The sequence below is a fragment of the Sminthopsis crassicaudata genome, chromosome 2 (genome assembly GCF_048593235.1).
Source record: "Sminthopsis crassicaudata isolate SCR6 chromosome 2, ASM4859323v1, whole genome shotgun sequence".
Lineage (NCBI taxonomy): Eukaryota > Metazoa > Chordata > Mammalia > Dasyuromorphia > Dasyuridae > Sminthopsis > Sminthopsis crassicaudata.
Window position 1 is genome coordinate 29,533,367 of NC_133618.1, and position 26,918 is coordinate 29,560,284.

The 26,918-nt window shown below is 43.3% G+C and overlaps 1 protein-coding gene across 1 annotated transcript in view; it reads right to left on the bottom strand.

The window, feature by feature from the left end:
* LOXL2 (lysyl oxidase like 2) overlaps positions 1-26,918 on the bottom strand; it is a 138,374-nt gene that overhangs the window by 103,627 nt on the left and 7,829 nt on the right. Inside the window, exons 2-3 of the mRNA XM_074285580.1 lie at positions 15,455-15,891; positions 6,475-6,650 (exon numbers count right to left, since the gene is read on the bottom strand). Coding sequence (XP_074141681.1) covers positions 6,475-6,650; positions 15,455-15,809 — 531 coding nt within the window. The 5' untranslated portion in view covers positions 15,810-15,891. The remainder of the gene's footprint in view (positions 1-6,474; positions 6,651-15,454; positions 15,892-26,918) is intronic.

Sequence of the window (26,918 nt, forward strand, 5' to 3'; positions counted from 1 at the left end):
ATAATGTCATATATTGTATTTAATTTATACTTTAACATACTGAACATGTATTGGTCAACCTGGGGAGGGGAGAAGGAGGGGAAAAATTGGAACAAAAGGTTTGGCAATTGTCAATGTTGTAAAATTACCCATGCATATATCTGGTAAATAAAAACTATAAAAATTAAAAATTAAAATTATAATGTCATATATAACACTGACCACAGAACAACTACTTTTCAAGGGCCAGCCTAGTTAAGCATAGAAAGTTTCCTCACCAGAAGTCTGGCTACTTGGAGGAACTGATTCTGCTTTTATGGACTCTTAATTATTTTATTTCAAGCTCTGTAATTTCTTCTACTTCACCTCCTCAATCTTCTTCAGTCTGATTTCTGACTTCATTATTCTATGGAAATTATCTTTTCTAAAATTACCAATGAACTCTTAATTCCCAATTCTGAGTCTTCAGCCTTTTGGCTTCTCTGCAGCTGTTGCTTCTCCTTTGAATATTCTCTTCTGCTGGGTTTTTGTTCCAGGTTCTCTACCTTTCTGACTGATCCTTCTTCATCTCCATTTATATAACTTCTTCCGGGTCACACTCACTAGCTGTGGGTGTTCCTCGAAACTCTATCCTGGACTCACCTTTTCTCCCTTTATCCTATCTCACTTGATGCGTCCATTTATCATCTCTAGACAGACAATCCCCAGATCTAGAATATCAAGCTCTATTCCAGTCCCCTATCACCAACTGTTTCTTGACATGTTCTATTAGCTGTTCCATACATGTCTTAACTTTACTGTTAGAGGTAGAACTCATTTTCCCCCTTCCAACACTCCCCTCTTCTTATATTACTATCATTATAGTTACTCAGTTACTCAGGCTTGCAACTTCAGTGCCATCTCCAACTCCTCCCAGCCCTTCCTCCCAAGACAGAGGGGAAGAGAAAGAGAGGAAGGGGGTAAAGGAAGAAAAGGGGAAGAAAGAAAGCACCTCTTGGCTGGACAATTTCGATGCCCTTATAATTAGTCTCCCTGCCCCAAGCCTCTCCAGTTCTCCAGTCCTGCCTCCAGTCCATCCTTTCCTCAGCTGCCCAAGTATTTTGGGCCCAGGTGCTGGACTCTATCTTCCCAGAAATCAGCAGGAGTCAGGATCACTAAATGTCTTTATTCTAGATCTGTACCATCACCTCCAACGCCAGGTCACGAGTGCAAGTGAGCATGAGTTCCACCACCCAAGTTTTTCTTACTCCTCCCACACAAGTCACTTCCCCCTCTTTGTCCCACCAATCAAGTCAGCACAGAACAGCTGGGGAGGGTCAACCTTAAACAAGTTAATAGGGAACCGTCCAATTGGCAATTAGTCTCACGTGCTTCATTATCCAAGTGCATTGCTCAGTTCTAGCCCTTTACACCCAGGTCTTCCTGATCCCATGCCATGCAGACTCTCATTCAGAGACAGAGGTAACGATTAACAGGAGCCTCATCATTTATCATAACATAGATCTTGTGGCTTGACACTGTTGGGTCTCAGATTATCACACGGCAAAACAGATCAGGGATTGTCAAGAAAAGTTTGTCAAGTTCTTTAGAATGTTTTTTGGAAAGAAGGAAAAGGAATAAACAGTGAAACAGTGGCTGGCGGTGGTCCAAAGAGAAGGATGTCCAGATGGGAATTGTGCCATCTCCCTGTGGACACTGGAGCTTTTAATGTCCTTTTTAGTTATGAATCTATGACCCCAAGATTCTCTAATTTAGCCTGATCCAACTTGCAGAAGCATTTTGACTCACCTTCCTTCTATTCAAGCTGTCAATCTTTCTCAAATGCCAGGTAGCCTGAATCTGAGCTCAGTATTCAAAATGGATTACCCTGGGGCTACAATTAAGGCAATAAACTGAACAGAGACCTATTAATATGTCATAAACAAGCTCACTGTCTCGGTCACTGTAATGTGAGCAAATTAGAAAATCCTGTGTACTTCTCATTGCCGTTCGGTCTAAGTTTATCCCTACAGAATCACAAGCTAAGGAGGACAAATGTTCATTTTATATCCATGGAGAGAAGCATTTTTAGAAAAATAAGTACCCACTGGCTTATGTGAGCCAGATCAACTAATCAAGCAACTGACACTTATTAAGTCCCTGTTATATGGCCATCGGTGTTGTAGGTATTATGGAGTTGGGGGGGGAAGGAAGGTAATAGCCATCAAAAGCCACCAGTATCTTTGGAAACTTAGATCACGCTCATCATTAGAAACCAGAATGACATCAGCTTATATTTTTCAAAGATTTAAGGCTCCATAGTCTGAAAAAAAAGGAAGCTCGATGGGGATATGGCTGTTGTTGAATAGCCGAAGGCCTGATATTTAGAAGAGGGATTAGTTTTATTTTCCATGGCCCTAAAGAGGAAAATATGCATCCAATGCTCCAGCCAAACCACTTACTTAATAGATGGGCTTCTGTCTATGAGGAACAGCTCCATATAGTAGCAAGGCGCTGGACTTGTAATCAGCAGGTCCTGAGTTCAACTCTCACCTCACACTAACTAATCTCGTTGTGCCTCAGTTTCTTCATCTATAAATTGAAGGATTTTCTCTTGAAAGCCTCTAAGGTCTTGTCTAATTCTAAAACCATGTGACATGATATTATATACACATATATTTACACACATTTATGTGTGTGTGACTTGTCTTTATATATATTATATATATATATATATACACACACATATAATTGTTATACATATCACAATGAACACACACATGCATTTACATACACACATATATAAATATATAAATACTCACATATACGCACATATATGCACACACACACATACATAGGTAGATATGGGTAGCCAGTTGGCAAAGTGAAAAAAGCATTTGAACTCAGGAGGCCTGAGTTCAAATCTGCCTTGAAATGTTTACTAGCTGTGTGATCTTGGGCAAGTCACTTAACTCCTTTTACCTCAGTTTCCTCCTCTGTAAAATGAACTGGAGAAGGAAATGGCCAACCAATCCAATTTCTTTGACAAGAAAACCCCAAATGTGGTCATGAAGAGTTAGACATGTCTGAAAATGACAAAACCATAAATTTCATATACAGACACGCATCTATATAGTACACACATGTATATTTTGACATGTGATGAGCATCTATTGTATGCAAAGGATTGTGTGAGGGAAACATAAGGAGGAATGAAACATGTCTTGTGCTCAGGGAGCTTTCCATCTCATAGAGAAGACATGAAGTTTACCCAAAGTAGAAGTTGTAAAGAGGAAGATTTAGACTTTATTAAAAGAAAAACTTCCTTAAAATGGAACAAATTCAAAATAGAAGTGCCAGCCTTGGGAAAGAAGGAAGCAATGTGCTGCTTTCCCCAGTGTGAAATCTTTAAGAAAGGACAGCTGGCCACATGTTGAGGATTTGGGGGCAGGAACGAGTTGGACTCGATCCCTTTCAACTTTGAGACTCTGATCCTTCCTTGGAGGTCTTCAAGGAGCGTCTGGCTGAGCACTTGTGGAGATGTCATTGTGGGGAGTTACTGGTTTGAATTGGCTCGGTGGCCACCAAGGCCCTGGCTGCCAGATCTGAATTTTGTGATTCTGTGAAGTGTGCGAACTACGTGTTTGTGAGTTAACAAGGTGCTCAACTGCAGATCTCTGTCACTGCATCTTTATAGCACAAATGACTCATGGGTGCTCCAGGGTGTTCCAGGAGACAACCTACTCTAGGAGATCCCACAGAAGCCACAGAAAGGCTTGGAGCACGAGCCCAGCATCAAAGGAGGTGCAACAACCATCAATTCCTCATTGCTCCTCACCTGGACTAGCGTGATGGCCTACTGATTGGCCTCCCTGTCCATTCTGCACAGTTGTCAAGGTGATTCTCCCTAAAGAGTAGGTCTGACCATAGCACGCCCATCCTCAAGAAACCCCAACAGGTCAGTATACCCCTTGAGATAAAACACAAGCTTCAAGGGCATCTAGGTGGCGCAGTGGATAGAGCAGCAGCCCTGAATTCAGGAGGACACTTCCTAGCTGTGTGACCCTGGGCAAGTCACTTAACCCCAGCCTCAGGGAAAACAAAACAAAAAAAAAAAAAAAAACAAAACAAACAAACAAACAAACAAACAAAAAATACCACAAGCTTCTCCAACAGCCTTTTACAGTCTACAAGTTAGTCCAAGCAACTTTCTTGCTGGCCCTCACTGCCATTCCATCTCCCATCTCTGTGCTCTTGCATATCCCTCATGCCTGGGATGCTCTCCTTCTCCTTCTCATCTCTTAGAACCTCCATAGCACAATTCAAGGGCCACCACCCTATGACCTATTTCCTAATCCCTAGAGTTGCCATTGCTTCTGCCCACCCAAATTACCTTGTATGGATTTACTTTAAACTTTGTAGCTTCCTCTATCTCTATATATTGTTTCCTCTGATAGAACATAATCCCCAGAGGAAGGGAGTGTCTTTTTTGTCTCTGTATCCCAAGGGTCTCTCACTGTGTATGGCACATAGTGGGTGCTTTAAAAATATTTGTCGATTGAGAGAATGCAGGCCCCGTGTAGGTAGCAACTGCTTCATTTTTAAGCACATAGTGTATACTTAGTAAACATTTGATCGTTTGACCAGCCTGACTAAGCTAGGGAGGCTCATCACCAGGTGAACCACAGCGGGATGCCTTTTTAGTTCATAACAACTCTTGAAAAATAGTTAACAAGTTGTTGAAGGGATAGCAATGGCTCCTTGCATCTGAAATATAGAATAACTTCCTCTAGCTATGATGTAATGCTAGTTTGGCGGTTCGCCCAATTTGAAGGGTACACAATGAAGGTGGTCCCATCATTTGTGATGAAACAAGCCTGGTGAGTGTAACAACTAATCTCTTTTCCATAACGCAGGCTTGGCCGGTATCCCAGAGTGTTTGGTGTGCTCTAGGAATATAAGTGAAAATGGAAGGATGGGGTTAGTCATGGAGAGAAAATGTCAAAACCACATTCCATTGGCCGATGCCTTCTGGAGACCAAATAGGGCAATTTCAAAGACTTCCGTGAGCATCTCCATCATCGGCTCCTCAAAACAACTGGGAACCAATTGCTATAATCATCCACCTAAAATAGGTTAAGGGTCAGGGGACAGATCTTTGATTTCTTTGGGATAGGGAACTGCCGGAAGACGAAAACCTTCCACCAGTGCAGATCGACATCTCTTCTACAATTTACTACTTTACAAGTCTTACAGCCTTTCCCAGAACAGTGAAAAGTTAACAGATTTATCCAGAGTCACAGCAACAATGTGTTAGGAAGTGAACTGAATGAGGTCCTCTGGGCTCCCAGGTCAACTCTCTTTGCACTACTCCATGATGTTTGACTCAAATACTAGAAAGACTCTCTGGATTGGAACTGAGGCTGTCAGCCCTTGAAAGCCATCCATCATCAGGGGTCCTTGAAGACAAGGAGGGAGAATTCCTTATAGTGCTTGACTATCAAATATTAATTAAATATGTGTTAGTTAACTAATTAATTGAGATATTTGTTGAAAAGCGATGGTTCAGGAAGTGGGAGAACTCTAACTTGGAAAAAAGACTAAGCGAATGGAGAGAAGGTACAAAGCTGCCTTTACATATTTGAAAAGCTGAGGCAGAAGGATTAGAAGCCATTACATTTAGTGGTGATCTAGTCCAATCCTCTCATTTTACAAAGGAAGAAACTAAAGTCGAAAGGCTAAGTGATTGGCTTTTGGACAATGGCGATTGGTAGGCAATGGAGTCAAATTGATTCATTCATAACCACAGGAGGGAAAGACAAATGGAGACTCCAAGTCAGGAAAACTTCCTAGTGATCAGAGCTGTCCCCAAGGGGAAAAGCTGCCTTGGGAGGTAGAGGCTCCTCCTTGCTTGAAGCCTTCAAGCAAAAGCCATTTATTGTACAGAGGAGATTGGGGTTCAGATCTGGGTTGGATGAGATGACCACTGAGGTCTCTTCCATCTGGGATTCTGGGAGCCACAGGGGAGTATTGAATGAGCTGGGGGAGTTATAGAGTCAGATCTGCTCTTTAGGAAGGCCAGTTGGACAGCTGAGTGAAGAGTGGACTGCATATTGTTTCCTCATGTGTAGAAACAGGATAAGAATATCATCTACTTCTCTGGATTATTGTGAAAATAAAATCACAGGGGTAAAGCACTCTATAAACTTTCAAGTGCTAGATAAATACTTATTTTCATCACCATCATCACCACCACAATCATCATCTTCATCATCATCACCATCATCATCATCACCATCATCACCATCATCATCATCATCATCATCATCATCATCATCATCATCACCATCATCATCATCACCATCATCATCATCATCATCATCACCATCATCATCATCACCATCATCATCATCATCATCATCATCATCATCATCATCATCATCATCATCATCACCAAGTAATGGTGCAAACTGCTACCAGGGACGCAGGCTGTACCTGGAAGCAAGCGTTACTTACATCAATCTGATTGATGAGTGAGTTGTCAAACTTGAAGCCAGGAATCCTTTTATCACTGCACACTACGCCCACGTCTTCTGTGTGTTTGCAGTCAGTGACACCCCATCCATTGGAGGAGCAGGCAGCGAGGGTCGCCTCTCCACCAGTGCAGTGAACATTGTCCATCCAGATGGGACCTGCAGGACAGGAGAAGGAAGTCAAGAATAAAACATAAAGGAAATTCTGGTTCTTGGAGAAATGAAAGGGTTGATCTAATTCCTCCAGAGGTCACTTTCAGTTCTCTATCTATGGCTCTATGATCGTATCTATGCAATCAATTATCTAAGTTATGACTCTGTGATTTCATCTATGATTCTATGATCTTATCAATAACATCTATGATCTTAGCCATGACTGTGATCTTACCTATGATTCTCTGAAATCTATGATCTTACCTAGGATTCTATTATTGTATCTATGATCCTATGATCTTATCAATAACATTAACAGTAACAAAAATGTCTAAGAAAACTGGAAAGCAGTTTGGCAGAAAACTAGGTATAAACCAACACTGTATAGTAAGTTAAGGTCAAAATGAATACATGATTTAGAAATAAACATCTAAACATAGAAAATAACACCTATGATCTTAGCCATGACTCTATGATCTTATGGTCTTATCCATGACTCTATGATCTTATCATCTTATATTGATTACTAACCTAGAACTAAGACCTGAACTCAGTTGTGTTCCATACAACCACATCCCTTCATCTCATTCTCTTGTCAGACTCTTCTTATTCTATGACCCAGATATTTCCCTTCTTGTTTTCCACAGGTAAAGTTATCCTAAGAAAGAATTGGGCCACACACAGCCCCCATCCACACAAGAAGTAAAGGATTAGTAGCCCTGGATCTGTAGGCTCTGGACTCTGGATGGCAGGCTGAAGTGATTTCCTAGTAGTAATGAATTTGGATTTGACTTAAATCAAGGTAGAAAAGAAGGGTTCAAATTCCACTTCTGTTGCTTCTTACTTTTGTGGTAGCATGCCCTCTCTGAGCCTCAGTTTCCCATCTAAAGTGAAAAGGTTGACCAAGATGACACCTAAGGTCATTTCTACTTCTATTTATTATGATCATCATGAAATCACTTTAATTAATATTTATAAAGCACTTCAGAGATAGCATCTCATTTGATCTTCATGACAACTCCCAAGTAGTAGCAACTATTATTTATATTGCTAGGAATTATCCCAATTTTAAGTATGAGGAAATGAGAGTATGAGAGGTGGAAACTTATATGGAATCACAAGCTGGTGAATATCAAGGACACGGTCTGAACCCAGGTCTCTCCTGGCTCCAAGTCTACCATTTTTCTCCATGTACCAAAATGCCCCATTCCCAGGGCCCAATGCTTTTGAAAGACCTAAGCTGTTACCGAGAAAGAGAGAGAGAGAGAGAGAGAGAGAGAGAGAGAGAGAGAGAGAGAGAGAGAGAGAGAGAGAGAGAGAGAGAGAGAGAGAGAGAGAGAGATTGGGAAAGAAGGGGGAAAGAAGAAACACTTTTAGTTGGTAATTAACTCTCCCCAAATGCTTGAACCTTCAAGTTTCACTAAATTAAGATGACACTGATTTTTGGAACATTCTGTGTAGCAATCGATCAACAAGCAAATATTAAGTGCCTACAATGAGCCAGGCACTGTGATAGATAATGATGATGATACAAATACAAAAATGAAATGGTCTCTACCCTCAAGCTTATATTCTATTAGATGTAGGGGAGGATCAATATGGCCATATAAAAGTCAATAAATATATGCGTGTAATATACATATAATATATATAAGAAATGCAAAATGGACCATAACAAAAGACCAAAAATTATTTTATAGAGATAGAAAAAAATAATAAAGTTAATCTGGAAGAACAAAAGGTAAGAATATGACAGGAATTAAAGAAAAATATGAAGGAGCATGGCTTTGGAGTATCAGATTTCAAACTATTACAAAGTGGTAATTATCAAAACTATCTTGTACTGGTTAAAAAACAGAGTGATGGATCAGTAGAATATATTAAGTACCCAAAACATAATAATAAATGACCATAGGAACCTAGTGTTTGATAAACCCAAAGATCAAAACTTTTGAGGTGAAAAGTAACAAAAATGTCTAAGAAAACTGGAAAGCAGTTTGGCAGAAAACTAAGTATAAACCAACATTGTATAGCAAGCTAAGGTCAAAATGAATACATGATTTAGAAATAAAAAATGTTATCAAAAGCAAATTAGGTAACATGGAAAATTTTACCTGTTAGAATTATGGATAAGGGGAAAATTTAAAAGACAAAGAGAATCATGGGAAGTAAAATGAAAAAAATTACAGGAAATAGGTTTTATACAAACAAAATTAATGCAGCCAAGATTAAAAGGAAAGCAGGAAACTGGGGGGAAATCTTACAAGTTTCTCTGAGAGAAGTCTAATTTCTCAAATATATAAAAAGCTAAATCAAATTTGTAAAAATAGGAATCATTCCCCAATGGTCAAAGGATAAGAACAGGTGATTTTCAGAAAAAGAAATCAAATCTACTTATAGTCACAATAAAAATGTTTTAACTATTGAATAGAGAAGTGCAAATTATAATATCTCTGAGGTACCACCTCACACTTAACAGACAGGCATAACAGAAAAAGAGAATGACAAATGCTGGAGGGACATGGAAAACCTGAGAAAACCAATCTGGAAAATAATTTGGAACTCCAACCCAAAGAGTTATAAAACTATGCATATGGGTTTGTATCCCAGAGAGATCAGAAAAAAGGGGAAAGGACTTATTTGTATAAAAATATTTATAGAAGCTCTTTCTGTTGTGGCAAATAATTGGAAATTGAGAGAATGCCTACTAATTGGAGAATGGTTGAAAAAGCTATGGTATATGATTATGATAGGATGCTATTATGCTATGAGAAAAGATGAGTAACTTAGTTTCAGAAAAACCTGGGAAGATTTATATGAATAAATGCAAAGCAAAATGAGAACTAGGAGAATGTCTGTATACAATAACAGGAATATTGTATGTATCCACTGTGAGTGACTTAGCTCTTCTCAACAATCTAATGATCCAAGTGAATTTTGAAGTACTTATGAAGTGCTATCTACCCTTAGAGGGAGAATTGATGCAATCGGCAAGAAGGCCGAAGCATAATTGTTTTTACTTTTGGCTCTAAAACCCTAACCCTTTGATGTAGCAGGGCCACTACTAGATCTGTGTCCCAAAGAAATCGTAAAAGAGGGTAAAGGACCCACATGTACAAAAAAGTTTGTAGCAGTTCTTTTTATGGTGGCAAAAAATTGGAAAATGAGTAGATACCCAACAATTGGGAAATGGATGAATATGTTATAATATATGAAAATATGGAATATTATCATTCTATAAAAATGATGAACAGACTGATTTTAGAAAGATCTTAAAACATTTACATGAACTGATGCTGAGTGAAACAAGCAGAACCAGAAAGACATTATACATAGCAACAGCAATGTTATACAATGAATAACTATGACAGATTTGGTTCTATTCAGTAGTTTAGTGATCAAAGACAATCCCAATAAATTTTGGATGGGACAAGCCAGCCACATCCTGAGAGAGAACTATGGAGACTGAATGCAAATCAACACATGTTATGTTCACTTTTTTTCTTTTTTTTTTTCTCTCGTGGTTTTTCCCTTTTCTTCTGATTTTTCTCTCCCAACATAATTCACATGGAAATGAATGTCAAAAATGAACGTCCATGTATAAACCCAAAAAATTGTTTTGCATCTAACTGGTGAAAATATTTTTAAAAAAGAATTGTTTTCACTTTTTTCTTGTTTGTGTGTGTGTGTGTGTGTGTGTGTGTGTGTGTGTGTGTGTGTGTGCTGGGTTTTTTTGGGGGATTGGGTTTTTTGCAATATGGCTAACCCTGTTTGCATGATTTCACTTGTATAATTGATATCACATTTGTTGCTTTTTCAATGGGTGGGAGAGAATTGGGAGAGAAAAAAAATTCCAAGTTAAAAAAAATTAATAATGAAAAATTAACACATGATTCTGGGCTTAGAATGGAAGTCCCTCAAAGGCAGGATTATTTTCATTTTCATCTATGTAACCTCAGCACCTGGGACAGCACCTAAAAAGTGTAGTCCCTTGAAATCAATGCTCATTAATTATCCATGCATATATCTTGTAAATAAAAAGCTATAATTAAAAAAAAAAAAAGAAATCAGTGCTCACTGAATGAAGGGTTCTAAGGCATCTATAATGACTCTGCTTTCTACAATACTCTTGTGAAATGGGTGATCTGTATATTATTTTGACCATTTTAAGGTAAAAAACTGAGGATTCAGTTTGCTTAATTCCATGTCAAAGCTGATTCTCAAACCCAGATCTTTGGACTCCAGGCCAGAGCTTGTCTCTAGCTGCCTCTTAATTCTGCAGAGCTGCTGAGACTCTTGTTTCTACAGACATTTGTTCACCATTTGGCCTTTAATGGAAGTCAGTAACATTCTGCTGACATCTCTTTCCTTTCAGAGATGGTTCAAATGTTCCTTTTAACCAAATCCCTCTCAAGCAAATGTTGAAAAGACATCTAGAATGTGGCCCCTCTCTCTACCTCATTTTCATGCATATATGTTCATGATGCACAGAAGTCTGGGCCCCAAAGGAGAAGCATCTTCCTCCACTTAAACAATGTTCTTTAGCTACTAAATCCAATGGTCTTTTCTCTCTGAAACCTTTGACACTGTTGCTCCTCCTCCTCCTTCTTTTCTCTGGGTTTTCAAGAGACTACTCTGCCCTGGTTCTCCTACCCATCTGACCATTCCTTTTCTCCTTTGCTAGATCTTCCTTCAAATAGTGCCTTCGAACCATAGTTATCTCACACAGTTCTGTCCTGTTTCTTCTTCTCTCCTCCCTCCATACTGCTTTCCTTGGTGAACTCATCAGTTTCCATGGATTTCATTAGCACTCTGCTGATGATTCTCAAATCTATCTTTTCTGCCCCAATCTCTCTGCTGACATCTGATCTTGCCTCTCTGACTGCCTTTAGACATCTTGAACTAAAGGTCCAGTAGACATCGTAGACTCACTATGTCCAAAACAGAACTTATTATCTTTTCCCCAGCTCCTCACCCCCAACCTTTCCTATCAACGCAAGGAAAATGCCTTCCTCCATATCCCTCAAGCTCCCAACCTAAATGTCTTCCTGGGATCCTCACTGTCTCTTACTTTCCATGTCCAAGTCATCGGTAAGGCCTGTTGATTTTCCCTCTGTAACATCTCTCAAATATTCCCTCCTTTCTCCTCTGACACATCAGCCTGATTCAGACCCTCATCACTTCATTCCTGGATTATGCTCAGGGTCATAAACTAGTAAATGTCTGAGACTGTATTTGAACTTAAGATTTCCCGAGTGAAAAAACACTGCTGTTGGAATTAGAAAACTTTGATCTAAATACTATCTCCCAGACTTACTACTTGTATGATCCAGAACAAGTTACTTAACTGTCCTGGACCTCAGTTTCCATCTTTGAAGACCCAAGCAAGCTATAATCTTTTTTTAAACATTTCAAAAATGGTCTTTGTGCTTGAAAAAGTTGGAAGCCACTGAAAAAAGGCATTTTACTCCAATTCCTATTAATTAGAAATTTTAAAATAGTTCTATTTGCCTTTCTTCTATCAACTCCAAGAGACAGCATGGGAGGCAAAAACTGCTGTACTGTGCTCCGATCAGCCTACATCTGGAACTCAGTTCTATTTCCTTTTCTTCTATCAACTCCAAGAGATAGCACAGGAGGCAAAAGCTCTGCTGTACTCTGCTCCGATCAGCCCACATCTGGAGTGCTGTGTCAAGTTCTTGGAACCACATTTTAGGAAGAACACTGATAAATCAGAGGGCAAGCAGAATTCTGCAGATCCCACTAAACCAGAATCCATGAGAAGAAATGAAGATGCTGAGTTAGGGAAAAAAGATCTACAGGGAACAAGACAGCTGCCTTCAATTCTTCACTAGGCTTACTAATAGTGGGAGAACGATCAGGCTTGTTTTCGTGACCGTAGAGGGAAGAAGTTTGACTTGTTGTAAAAAAGGGGCAGAAGCTTCCCAGAGGCAGATTTTGGCTCCATGTAAGAAAGCCCTTTCTTAGAAGAAGAGCTGTCCAGCAATAGAACTGACTGACCCAGTTGGGACAGAGTCGGGATCTCTGGAAATCTTCAACAATATCTGCTTGTCAAATGGGATCAAGCAGGCATTCTTCCTTAAGTGAGGGTCAGAGTAGATGACATTACCCAAGGATTCCTCCCTTGCAATACGATCAGGAAGGCTCGGACAACTCTTTTCAATCTATTATGGGATGACTCTTTCTCTATCCCCACAGGGTTTGGAAAATACAAGTTAAAAAAAAGGATGTGATAAAACAAATAAAAGATAATAATCCCAGAGGCAGGGGTTATTTAATATCTATTTTTTGTATTTTCAGCATTTAGCCCAGTTACTGGCAAGGAGTAAGTGCTTAAGAAGCACTGATGATTGGTTGACTGTAGGGAAGCAACACAGGATGGAGATGAGACCATTCTTGTATCCCCACCCCCAGCTCCCGGCCCATTGGCTCTGCAAGCCCAGGTCCTGCTGAAACATGTCCATCCGTGATGGATGGCTTGGTCAGTTGTGTACACAAGTGAGTCTAGTCCTCAAATGTAAGAAACAAAGATCTTATTGAAACCCTGGAGTTGAAGTTTCCCAGCTGCTTTCCCAATTCTGTCTGGTTCACGAGGGAGGTCCTTTGAAATACTCTTCTCTAACCCACAGCTGTTTCCATAGCAAACTGCTGTTTGGTAGCAACACAATTCCTGTTTGGGACCCTCGGTGGGCGAAGACGAAGGGAGATTTAGAAGCATTGACTTAGAACCGGAAAGGCCTTTGGCGGGTATCTGGGCCCAAGATGCTCGAGAAGAAATTAAAGTCCTGAGAGAGGAGGGATTTGTCTGAGAATAAGAGCTAAGTGCGGGCATTGGGATTTGAACCCGAGTCCCTTGTCTCTTTTTTCATACCATGGCAACCTCTGAGAGGCAGTAAACAAATTTATCGATATGCATGTATTAAATGCTTACTGTGTACAGGTTGTCAGTGGATGGAGAGCTGATCTCATGGACAGGAATTCTTAGGTTCAAGTTTTGCTCGCAATATATACTGACTAGGTGACTTCGGGCAACCACAATAATAATAAGTATTCCCTAAAACTAAACAGCATTGGTAGAGGGATTTCCCTAACCTGGGAGTTCCCTGCATCCCTGAAACTACAGATCTGATCTCTTTCCATAACTTTTAAGCCAACCCCAGGACTCTTTTCTGTGTCCTCCCACAATCCCCCACAAACTCCCTGCAGAGAAAATGTAGCATGAGCCACTTGGATAGAAAGGAGAGTGGGTTGGAGCCTCAGCCTGAAATAGAAAGGGCTTTCGAGGGATCTGGCTTCAAATTCCTATTTAGAAACCAGCTAGCTGAGTGACCCCGGGCAAGTCATTTATTCTCCTGGGACCTCGGCATCCTCATGTGTAAGCTCAGAGGACTGGTCTTGATGGGCTCTAAGGTCCCTTCCAGCTGTCGATCCATGACCCAGTGATCCCAGCCTGCTTCTATAAACTCTGCTTCTACCATCCCAGTTTTCTTGCATAAATTTCTGGTGTTTAAGCTCTGATTCTCGCATGTATCGCCCTGCTCCACTCAACCCCGTTTGGACCAAGTCTGCTGAGTGGAGAAGGTCGATCCCCTCACCCACATCCCTAATGGCAGGATCACGGTGTCACTGGGCACCGCTTCAATAGGCCTGTGGGCAGACTTGCAGCTACCTGGGCGTGGCCATGCTGTAGGGCAGCCCCGGTCTCAATAATTATAAAGTCAGTTATGATGCTTATGTTAGTGGGTTACAGTCCTGAGGTACGACTTCCAAAGAAGAGGCAAGATGGCATAATGGAGAGAGGGCTGGGTTTTAGGAAGACTAGGATTCAACTTTTGCCTCTGCCCTATCCTAGACTTTAGGTAAGAACTTTCTATTTGGAAGGACTCCATTTCCTTATCTGTAAAATGAGGTGAACATGTTTATTTCTAAAGTCCCTTTTAGCTTTAGCAATCTATGGTGCCGGCTTTATGTCTTTTGTTGCATTGATAATGTGTTCTAAAGTTCCTCCCAGCTCTGACATTTTATGTTCTAAGGTTCCCTTCCAGGTCTGACATTCTCTGTCCTAAGATTATTTCCCAGCTCTGACATATTATGTTCTAAGGTTCCCTCCCAGCTCTGACATTCTCTGTCCTAAGGTTCCTCCCAGCTCTGACATTTTATGTTCTAAGGTTCCCTTCCAGGTCTGACATTTTGTGTTCTAAGATCCCTCCCATGTCAGATATTTTATGTTTAAGATCCCTCCCAGCTCTGACATTTTATGTTCTAAGATTCCCTTCCAGGTCTGACATTCTCTGTCCTAAGATTATTTCCCAGCTCTGACATTTTATGTTCTAAGGTTCCCTCCCAGCTCTGACATTCTCTGTCCTAAGGTTCCTCCCAGCTCTGACATTTTATGTTCTAAGGTTCCCTTCCAGGTCTGACATTTTGTGTTCTAAGATCCCTCCCATGTCAGATATTTTATGTTTAAGATCCCTCCCAGCTCTGACATTTTGTGTTCTAAGGTTCCCCTCTAGGTCTGACATTCTCTGTCCTAAGGTCCCTCCCATGTCAGATATTTTATGTTCTAAGATCCCTCCCAGCTCTGACAATCAACATTATGCATGCTATAACTGCTTTTTCATTCACCCAGCCACCCATCCCTTCATGAATCCATCTCATGTACAAAGGGTTCCCAATGATTATATATAAAGGGTTCCACAATCCTTGACAAGAGGAGCAGTATCCGAGTTCCCAGTTCCCGGCTCCCACATTATCACCACAAGCCAGGCCTGAAGGGCCCCAGGTTTTACCTTCTCCTTTGCCATAGGAGGAGCTGGGTGTCCAGGAGATGGCTTCCACGTAGCCCAGCTCACGGCAGACCACGTGGGCAGCATGGATGGAGAAGTCATCGTCACACACGGTGCCCCAGACCCCGTCATAGTAGAGCTCCACCCGGCCCTCGTTGTGCTTCCGCTTCTGCCCGGCCAGGCGCAGCTGGATCTTGGGGACGCCCGCTGGCCTCTCGGGCTGGCGGTATTCTGGTTGGGGCTGTTGGAAGTACTCGTGGTAGTAGGGCCAGTTCTCATACTGAGCGAGGCTCAGGGAGGGGAGGATGAGCAGCACAGCTAAATAGTGGTGACAGCAAGAACTCAGAGGCCTCCCCATCCTGGGTCTCCAGTAGGGCCTCCGCCTGGTGGACTTCCTCAGGCAGGCGCTGGGTGTTCAGTGCAAGGAGAAGAGAGCGGTTCTGTAAGAGAGGAGACGTTCATGAGGACCCAGGACTAACCCAGAGCGCCGACCTTAACCACGTTTAACCCAAGAACTCCTTGAGCAGTCAGGAGAGTCAGGAGACAACCAGCTCTCATGTTTCTGGTAAGAACATCTGGGGGTATTTTTTAGGTGTCCCACCAGACTTCTCAGAGAGAAGGAATGGAGGAAAGGAGGTTCCACTGGGGCTTTAAGGGGAAGCACAGAATCACAAAATTTCTAGCTGGAAGAGACCTCCCAGCCACTTAATCCTCCTCATTCTGAGAAAAGGGTCTTCTCCCCAACACAGCCTGCCTGAGGACCTCCAGTGAACCAGAACCCCTCCTCTCCCAGGATCCCTTTGCACTCTGGGAAAGTTCTCACTGTTGGCAAGTTTCCCCCGATCCCCAGCCCGACTTTTCCCCTGGTTCTGCCAAGCAGAGCCAGTAAATCCCCCCCTTCAGACACCGGGAGGCTGCACCCACGTGGAGGCTCTGTGGGACCACTAGGGCTCTGCCAGCCGGAGGCGTTCATTCACATCCTACCTCGGACACTCACTAACTGTCTGGGGCAATCACATACCCACACAAACCATGTCCTCATCTGTGCAACAAGAAGGCAGTTTTACCAGCTGGCTCCTGACTTTCCCTTCCCACTCTCACTTAGGATCCCTTGTCAAATCTCCTCCTTTCCTGGAAAAACATCCTCATTTCTTCCAACCAGCCCCACGGCATGAGCTCAAGGTCCTTCCTCACCCTCATCACACTCCTCTGGTCACTATCCAACTTCTCCAAGTTGCCCAGAATGGAATGCAACCACCCAAATAAGCCCAGAGCCAGGCAAAGTCCAGAAGAGGTACCCAACGTCTTCTCCATTATCCCTGATGCAGCCCAAGGTTGTCATCCCTTTCTTGGCTGCCAGACCACCCTGCTGACTCGTGAAGTTTGTGGTCCACTAAAACCCCCAGATCTTCTTCATATCTTTTAGTTACATTTCCCACATGTTGAAATTGAATCCAATTGTGAGCTTTAAAATTGGTTCAAACTCTGGACATGTATACATATAGTGTATTTAACTTATACTTTAACATATGTAATATGTATTGGTCAACCTGCCATCAGGGGGAAGGGGTGAGGGAAGGAGGGGAAAAGTGAAACAAAAGGTTTTGCAATTGTCAATGCTGGAAAATTACCTATGCATAAAATTTTTGTAAAAATTAAAAATAAATAAATAAATACATAAATACATAAGTAAGTAAATAAATAAATAGGATAGAATAAAATTGGTTCAAACTCAAATAGGTCTGTGACCTCAATAACACTGGTGCTCCCCCATGCCACGCATATGGGGTTCTTGTCCACGTGCTTATCCATGGACTCTCATAGCTTCACTATAGGAAGTGAGGGGAGAGGGGAAGGAAACAAGCATTTATTAAGCACCTATTGTATGCAGGCACTGTATTATGTGCTACAAAAATATCTCATATAATTCTCACAACAACCCCGTGAGGCAGGCCCTCTTATGATCCCTATTTCCCATGAGAAAACTCAGGAAAACCCAAGTTGAGTGAGTTGCCCAGGGTCATACAGCCAGTAAGTGTCTAAGGTCACATCTGAATCTAGGTATTCCCGACCCCAGGCTCAGTACTCCACGCTGTGGCCACTAACTGTCTCTGCTCAGTGGGGTGTGGGGGGGAGGGTTCAGCTTCCTTGATTTCTTGGAGCATTTTGGGGAGACCCATGAGACCATGTGAGCGGAACCTTTCACTCTTAGCACCTTTTTGTTCCACTGTTTCTCTGATGAAGGGCAGAGTGGCAAGTGGAAGGAGGAGGAGGAGGGCTGTGATTCCAGGGCCCTGATTCACCAGGCAAGGCTTGGACAGAACCAGGGCAGAGCATCCCAGCCCGGAGAGGAGCAGCTCGGAGATAAATGAGGGAGGAGGGAAGGGGTATGTGGTTTCTGCCATTTGTGCCACAGGAGGAGACACGGTCGTTTCTTTTCCCACAGGAAATGCCACTCACAAAACTTGGGCCAAGACGACAGGCTGGATCAGGACAAGGGCAGGACCTGCCAGGGGTACGTGACTGCCCCTTTGCCATGACAATTCCCTCGCCCTCCGCCCGCTCTCAGAACCAGACACACGGTCTGGGACGCATTTGCACTCTCCAGTTCCCAAACTTTCCAAGCTTAAAACTAACACTATGAGGACAGCAACTTGACTCGTGGCCATTTGATGATCCGTATTCTCCTTCATCCAGATAATGTCTTTCAACGCACCACACATTAAGCCCTCGCTATGTCCCAGGCACTGGGCCTGGAGAGAGGGGATCCAAAGATGAGATAAGAGTGAAGAGTCATGGAGAGCACACCGACTGAGGAGTCAGAAGACTTGGATTCAAATTCTGTCACTGGTTCATCAGCTGGGTAGCCTTAGGTAAGTGAACAAACCTCCCTGTTTTATTAAATGAAAAAATGAGTGATCTTAGACTAGCAAGCTTTTAATTCTAGATGAAGGGTTCCATGATCTTGGAGGGAGAAAGAAGTACATATTGATTCAATTAAAATCGGTTTTTTCTACAGTCCTATATTTTTCCTGCTTTTAAATACTACTGTTCTGTGCAGTCCAAAAGACTTGGCTAAGGGCAGCTAGGTGGTGCAGTGGATAGAGCACCAACCCTGAAGTCAGGAGGACTGGAGTTCAAATCTGGCCTCAGATACTTCCTAGCTGTGTGACCCTGGGCAAGTCACTTAACCCCAATTACTTCAGGGGAAAAAAAAAAAAAGACTTGGCTAGCTTGTCCATTACCCAAAAAAAGGTTGTGTTCACTCTAGAACTATGAGATAAAAGAATGAAACAGACTCTGTCCTCCAGAGGTTTCCATTCTAGTGGGAAATACAATGTGAACACCATAATTAGATGCAAATTTATACAAAATGAATCAAGCTGGGGGAATGGGGAAAGACTTGCTGCAGAAGATGCTATTTGTGCTTTGAAGAGAATACGCTTCCTAAGAGAGGAGTAGGGACTGTATTCTAGACATGAGGTATTCCCCTGTGCAAAGGCACTGAGGCAAGAGATGGAATTTTGTGTTTGACTAGAACAGAGAATGTGTGAAGGGATAATATAAAATAAGGAAAACTGGCAAGAAGTACATTGCAAATGACCTCCAGATTGAGGGATTTGTTTTCTATCCTAGAGACAATAGGGAGCTACTGAAGATTTTTGAGAAAGGGAGTGATGTGGCAAGATCAGTATTTTGGGAATATCCATTTGATGGCTGTGGGGAGGGTGTTATTAACCCTAGCAATTACTGTAATGCCATACATTTATATAATATGTTTTACTTAACATTCCATGTACAACATAATCACCAAAGTCAACATGATCATCAATTAACATCATAGCAAAGTGAAGTGACTTGTCAGAGGATTTACCCAGATAGCCTGAGTTAGAGTCAAAGCTGAGAATTCACTCTCGTAGTTCTTTAATTAGTGGGAAGGGTTAGGTCTTATCTTATGTTTCATAGTCCCAGATACAAAGCTTTGCATACAGCAGGCGCTTAATAGAGGAGCACTAGATCTGGGCTTAGGATACCTAGGTGGTGCAGTGGATAGAGCACTGGACCTAGTGTTAGGAAGAGTCATCTCTCTGAGTTCAAATCCAGCCTCAGATACTTAGTAGCTGTGTGACCCTGTGCTAATCCCTTAACCCTGTTTGCCTCAGTTCCTTCATCTGTAAAACAAGACGGAGAAGGACATGGAAAAACAACTCTAGCATCTTGGCCAAGAAAACCTCAAACAGGGTCACAGAGAGTCGGACATGACTGAAATAACCGGACAACAAAAACCCATTATCTGTTTATCACAACACAGGGTCTAGCACACAGTAGGTGTTTAATAAATGTTTATTGACTGAGACTGAGGCCCAGAAAGGCTAAGTGACCTTCCACTCTCACCAGTGTCAAAATCAGAATTTGAATCCAAGCCTTCCTGATTCTGTGTCTGGTACTTAAGTTACTAAACCAAGATTGCTCAGCTTTGTTGTACTGTGACTCACTGCAGCTCCCTGAGAGTCAGTATCAGATTACAACGATCAAAACAGTTCCCGGCTGTTCTCGGAGGAGGAGGCCTTTTCCAAACCCCTGGCTCCAAAGAATTTCAACCCATTTGACCCCCCCACCCCAACTCCCATGAGCAGCTTTCCTTCTTCAGCGTGACGACCAATCACCTACTGGAACGGAGAACACATCCCAGAAAAGTCAATACTTTTTCAAGTAGGGAGTTCTGTAGTCTAAAAATCAAACCAGGCCAGAATGTCGACACCACACCCGGCCCCTCTGCTCTCCCCATTGCTCTTCCAAGTCTGCCCAAGTTCATTTTTACGCTCAAACCACCATTCTACCCTTTCTTCTGCCTGCCTCCTGGAATCCCTGACTTCCTGCAAAGACAAAGCAGATGCTACGCTTTCCTCTCCCCTCAGTTACTCCTCTCCCTTCTGAAATTTTCTCATATGTACCTTGCATATACTTCATATTCGTTTGCCTTTGTGTTATGAATTTTATGGATGAAAATGGAAAAAAAGAACAGCACGCTGGCTTCTTATCTCTCTCTTTTTAAAAATTATACCTTTTAATCGACAGAACATGTGCATAGGTAATTTTTCAGCATTGACCATTGCAAAACTTTCTGTTCCACTTTTCCCTTCCTTCCCTCCACCCCTTCCCCTAGATGGCAGGTAGTCCCATACATGTTAAATATGTTAAAGTATATGTTAAATCCAATATATGTATACATATTTATACAGTTGTCTTGCTACACAAGAAAAATCAGATTTAGAAAGAAGGTAAAAATAACCTGGGAAGGAAGAAAAATAAAAATGCAAGCAAACAATAACAGAAAGAGTTGAAATGCTATGTAGTGATTCACACTCATTTCCTAGAGTTCTTTCACTGAGTGTAGCTGGTTCAGTTCATTACTGATCACTTGGAACTGATTTGGATTCTCTCATTGTTGGAGAGGGCCACGTCCATCAGAATTGATCATCATATAATATTGCTGTTGAAGTCTATAATTATCTCCTGGTCCTGCTCATTTCACTCAGCATCAGTTGATGTAAGTCTCTCCCAGCCTCTCTGTATTCCTCCTGCTGGTCATTTCTTACAGAACAATAATATTTCATAACATTCATATACCACAATTTACCCAACCATTCTCCAATTGATGAGCATTCATTCAATTTCTAGCTTCTAGCCACTACAAAATGGGCTGCCATAAACATTTTGGCACATACAGGTCCCTTTCCTTTCTTTAAGCTCTCTTTGGGACATAAGCCCAGTAGTAACGCTGCTGGGTCAAAGGGTATGCAGAGTTTGACAACTTTTTGAGCATAAGCTTCCAGAATGGTTGATTCTGTTCACAACTCCACCAACAATGCATCAGTGTACTGGCTTCTTATCTCAAAGAAACTTTGTCAAATTTGTAAGATTGGTAAGTCATCAAAGGATATGAATAAGCAGTTTTTGGAGGAAGAAATTAAAACTTTCTAAAAGTTTTATAAAGTTATGTAAAGTTTATATATAGTTTATATATACATATACATAAAGTTTTGGGGAAATGCTCTAAATCAGTATTGATTAGACAAATGCAAATTAACGCTTTGAGAAGTAATGCCTTTATCAGATTGGCTAAAATAATAGAAGGGAAAATCATAAATGTTGAATGTAGAAAATGGGGGCACTAATACATTGTTGGTGGAACTGTGACCTAATCCAACTGTTTTAGGGAACAAGCTGGAATTATATTCTAAGAGTTATAAAGCCGTGTATACCCTTTGACCCAGCAATATCACTATTAGGTCTGTTTCCCAAGACCTAATCTTGATCAGGGAAAAATGAAAAGAATCTATATGTACCAAAATATGTATAAAAATTCTCTTTGTGTTGGCAAAAAACTGGAAATCGAAAAGGTGTCCATTAATTGGGGAATGACTGAATAAACTGAGGCAGAATAAATGATAAGTAGGTTGATTTTAGGAAAACACGGAAAGACTTGCATGAAATAATGGTGAAATGAGCATAACCAAGAGACTGTTATACACAGTGATAGCAATATTGTTTAAAAAATAAAGGTGAATGGGCCAGCTAGTTGGTGCAGCAGATAGAGCAGCAGCCCCGAAGTCAGGAGGCCCTGAGTTCAAATCTAATCAGAATACATTTCATTCACTACCCTCTCCACTAATGACAACAATAAAAATAACAGTAATAATAATAACAATAATAATAATAATACCTAATATTTTCCATAGTTCCCATCATGTGCCAGGCACTGTGCTAAGCACTTTACAAATATTGTTTCATCTACACAATACCGCTGGCAGAAAACTTCTATTATTATCCCCATTTTATAGTTAGGGAAACTGAGATAGAGAGAAGTGAAGTGACTTGCCCAGTATCACACAACTAACTAGTAAGTGTTTGAGGCTAGTAAGTGTCAGGTCTTCCTGACTCTAATCCACTGGGGCACTTAGCGCTTCTTTAGGATGATGGCTGCCTCCCACTTGCCCTGTATCCCAGACCTGACCATAGTGCCTAACGCGGAGTGAAAATGGAATTCTTCAGTTTTCCTGCTGCAGGCCACGGGGAGCCTGTGGGGACGAGGGTGATGGGTGTGGGGTGCACAGTGTTTATAGCAACCAACACAACCTCATCTATTAGAATGATTATTCTGGAAACCCACATCCTCCCCCATCCCCAAGCCCCAGTGAAATCATATTTATAACTAAGAGGGCATCATGGCTTCAAAGGGAGAATGAGGAGAGCCCACAATGAAGGTGGGAGAATGGAAGGGATCAAAGGGGCTCCACCCTCCCCTCCATTCATTCTCTACTCAGGCAAAGTGGACTGTTCTCTGAGCCCCTCCAAAAGCCAGCTCAGATGTCACCTCCTCCAAGACCTTCCCTGGTCCCCCAGTTGGTAAGTTGGACTTACTTGTTTTGTAATTTCCTAATTCTTTAGAGCTACAAACCCCTTTGTCATCTAGTCAAACCCCTTTCATTTGGAGAAACTGAGGCCCAGAGAAAGAACATGACTGGCCCAAGGTCTCAGAGGTATTGAATAGGGATTGAAATGATCATGTGATTATGGGTATTGGTATTTTGAAAGGAATTCTGTATTTGGAGGCAGAGTACCTGGTTCACATCTTGATCCAGCTACTTCTGCCACTTACTTTCTGTATGCCTTTGAGGGAGTCATATCGTCTTTTCTCCAATAATCAATAACCATTTATTAAGCACCTACTCTGTGCAAGCCAGTAAACCCCAAGATATCTTGGGAGAGTTCAGAGGTGCAAAAGAGGAAAAAACTGCTTTTAAGAGCATCTGTAGATAAGGGTATAAAACCTTATGTGGACAGAGGAAAAGAAGGAGAGAAAGAAGGAAGGAAGGAGGGAAGGAGGTAAGGAAGGAAAGAAGGAAGGAAGGAAGGAAGGAAGGAAGGAAGGAAGGAAGGAAGGAAGGAAGGAAGGAAGGAAGGAAGGAAGGAAGGAAGGAAGGAAGGAAGGAAGGAAGGAAGGAAGGAAGGAGGGAGGGAGGGAGGGAGGGAGGCAGGGAGGGAGGGAGGCAGGGAGGGAGGGAGGGAGGGAGGGAGGGAAGGAAAGAAGGAGGGAGGGAGGGAGGGAGGGAAGGACGGAAGGAAGGAAGGAAGGAAGGAAGGAGGGAGGGAGGGAGGGAGGGAGGGAAGGAAGGAAGGGGGGGAAAGAAGGGGAGGAGGGAGGGAGGGAGTGTCTCCTCTCCCTAGGTTTATTTCCTCACCTATAAAATGAGGAGATGAGATTAGACGCTTCTTGTAGCACTGCCAGTTCTAAATCCTCACAGCCCTACCTTTCTGCCTCAGTGCTGTGAGTTCCTTGACAGTCTTATCTAAACTTTCTGTATTCCCTCCCACTCGCATCTGCTGTATATACACCAGGTACTCAATAAGTGTATGTTGTAGCGGGTTATGTTGCTCTCCCTGAATAAGCTCTATGTGTGACTGTAGCTCGGTGTCCCTCCGTGCCCCCACCCTGCCTGCAGCGGCCCGCGGGGGGGGGGGGCAGCCCCCGGACCCGCAGCTCCCCTCCCACAGGGACGGAGAGACTCGGCCCTTGAACCCAGAGCCTCGGGAGCATCTCTCTGGAGGACGGTCCTGCTTCCGGCCTAGTCACGGAGCGGATCAGTCTGTGGGAAGCCCTTCCTGGCCGCCAGCAGCACGGACTGCTCCTCAGAAAGCCCCGGGCTCGGCAGCGCCCCCCTCCGACAATCCCGCCGCTAAGTCGGCCCCCCCGCCCCCCCCCCAGCAGCCTGGGATCCCCTGAAGGTGCTGTAGTCCCGGCTGCTGGGTCCCCAGCCTGACCCGTCAGCCAGTGTTGGAAATGGACCGGTTTATCAGAGGGGATGACGTTAAAGCAGAGGCCGCCCGCCCCAAGAAGCGTGGTTCCCTTCCAGCCGAGGGGCAGCTGAAGCCTTCCCCGTGTGGCCTCCCCCGGGCCGGGGCTCCGCGAGCTCGGGCCTCCCCCCGGGCCGGGGCTCCGCGAGCTCGGGCCTCCCCCCGGGCCGGGGCTCCGCGAGCTCGGGCCTCCCCCCGGGCCGGGGCTCCGCGAGCTCGGGCTCTGCCTTGTTCTTTATAACTCAGAACCAGAATTTCACGACCCCCTTCTCCCCCCCCCCCCCCCGTCAGTTCCGGGAGCCCGCGGTTTTCGAAGTTTAGAGACCGACGGTCCTGAAGGTCCTTCCGATGTTCAATCGGAAATTCTCTGGTCCCTCAGCCGTGCCCAGGCGAGGAGAGCTGAACCCGCTCCTGGCTGCTGCCCTGGCGCGAGGCAGCTTCTCCATGGGAAATCCGGGCGCGCCATCCAGCAAGCGGAGGCTGAGAGCCCCGCCTCCCGGGGGTTCGGAACCTGCCCCAGTTCTCCCCTCCAAGTCCCGCTCGGGGGCCCCCCACCCCACGGGCTCTCCCCGGGCTGAGCAAAACAGCAGGAGCGGCCGGGGGGCTGAGCCCTCCCCGGCCCCCGACCCCGAGACGTCCCCCTCCATCGTCCAAGCGAAGAACACGTGCGGTAGGCTCCCTCCGAGGGCTGGAGGGGAGGGGGAGGGGAGGAAAGCAGAGAGAGGGAACAAGGAGGATAAAGGGAGAAGGAGGGGGACGGAGGGCTGCATACTTTCCACATGATGCAATGCCAGGAAGCAGTGGGAAAGCCCGGGGACTCTGCCCTCCCCGACGGGCTCTCCCCGGGCTACTGAAACTGGGGGGGGGGGGGGAGGCTCAAACCCATGCTCCCTGGGAGGCAGCAGCTCCTGCGGTCACCTTCCAATCCCTGCTCATCCCTGGCCTCCGTCCGTCAGTCTGTCCATCTATTTGTCGGTCTATTTATCCAACTATCTAGTTACCATATATACAATTTATCTATCCATTTATCCACAGAGATGTCTCTGTCTTTCTATTGTCTCTGTCTATCTATCTATCTGTCCATCATCTCTTATATATATGCATATAATATATATATAATTATATATCCATCCATCCATCTTTCTCTATATCTCTATCTTTCTATTGATAGGTCTACCCATCTATCTTTCTTTCTGTCTGCCTGTCCGTCTATCTATCCATCTATCATATATATATATATATGCATATATTATATATATAATTTATCTATCCATCCATCCATTTATCTCTATCCCTTTATTGATATCCCTCTACCTATCCATCTGTCTATTATCTCTCTTTCTGTATATATCATATATAAAATCTCTCTACAGATATGCATATATGTAATCTATTTATCCATCCATCCATCTTTCTCTATATCTCTATCTTTCTATTGATAGGTCTACCCAAGTATCTTTCTTTCTGTCTGCCTGTCCGTCTATCTATCCATCTATCATATATATGCATATATTATATATATAATTTATCTATCCATCCATCCATTTATCTCTATCCCTTTATTGATATCCCTCCACCTATCCATCTATCATCTCTCTTTCTGTATATATCATATATAAAATCTCTCTACAGATATGCATATATGTAATCTATTTATCCATCCATCCATGTCCTGTCTCTCACTCTGTCTCTGTCTCTGTTTCTGTTTCTCCCTCTCAATGTCTGTCTGTCTGTCTATAAAGAGGATGAGATCAGAGATACAAAAACAATGGAGTCTGGGGAAGAATTAGCCCCCCACCCCCCCCACCCCCCACCCCTCTCCACAACCCCCCCCCACACCCCCCCCCCCGTGACACGGCTATTATCTCCCCAGGATCCTAAGGCTATTTCAGGTTCCATTCCATGCTCCCCAACAAGCATTAAGACTTTACCATGAGCCAAGCACATGCCAAGTGCTGGGGATTCAAGGAAAAAAGCAAAAGAATCCTTGCTTTCCAGTAGCTCCCATTGTAAAGGGCTCCATCCAAGCTGCCCATGGAGAAGCGGATATGAAAAGCTTACCCTTACCATACAAATGTAAAGCAATGGGGGAAGAGGGGAGGGATTCCTAGCTCAGCTCCGTGAACTCTTTAAAAAATATGTTTTGATCCTTATGTTTCCCGGGAGTTGGTTCCCTCCTCCACGCTTTGTATCTTATTTCGTGACTCTGGGAATGGGATTTCTGAGCCGTCTAGAGGTTTTACCAGCCTCATTTAGGGGTCTGACCCCTAATGGCAAATAACGTGAAGAACTAGCCCCGGACAATCAGCAAAGACCTCCTGGGAGTGGGGATACAAGCTGAGAGCCAAAGGGCACTGAGGATTCTGAGAAGCAGAGGTGAGGAGGGAGGGCAGCAAAAGGGAGGGGAGAGATGGGGTGCATGGAGGGAGAACAGCAAGCCAGTCTGCTGGACTGTGTTGGTGGGGGGAGGGATGTGTGAGATTGGGGGAGGGATCCAACAAAGGCTTCCCCTCCTTTCATTCATCTCCCTGTAAGACTTCTTAATACTTGCCCTCCCCCTCTCTGCTTGTTTTTTTCAGTTCAGTTTAGTTCACGGAATTCCAGCGCT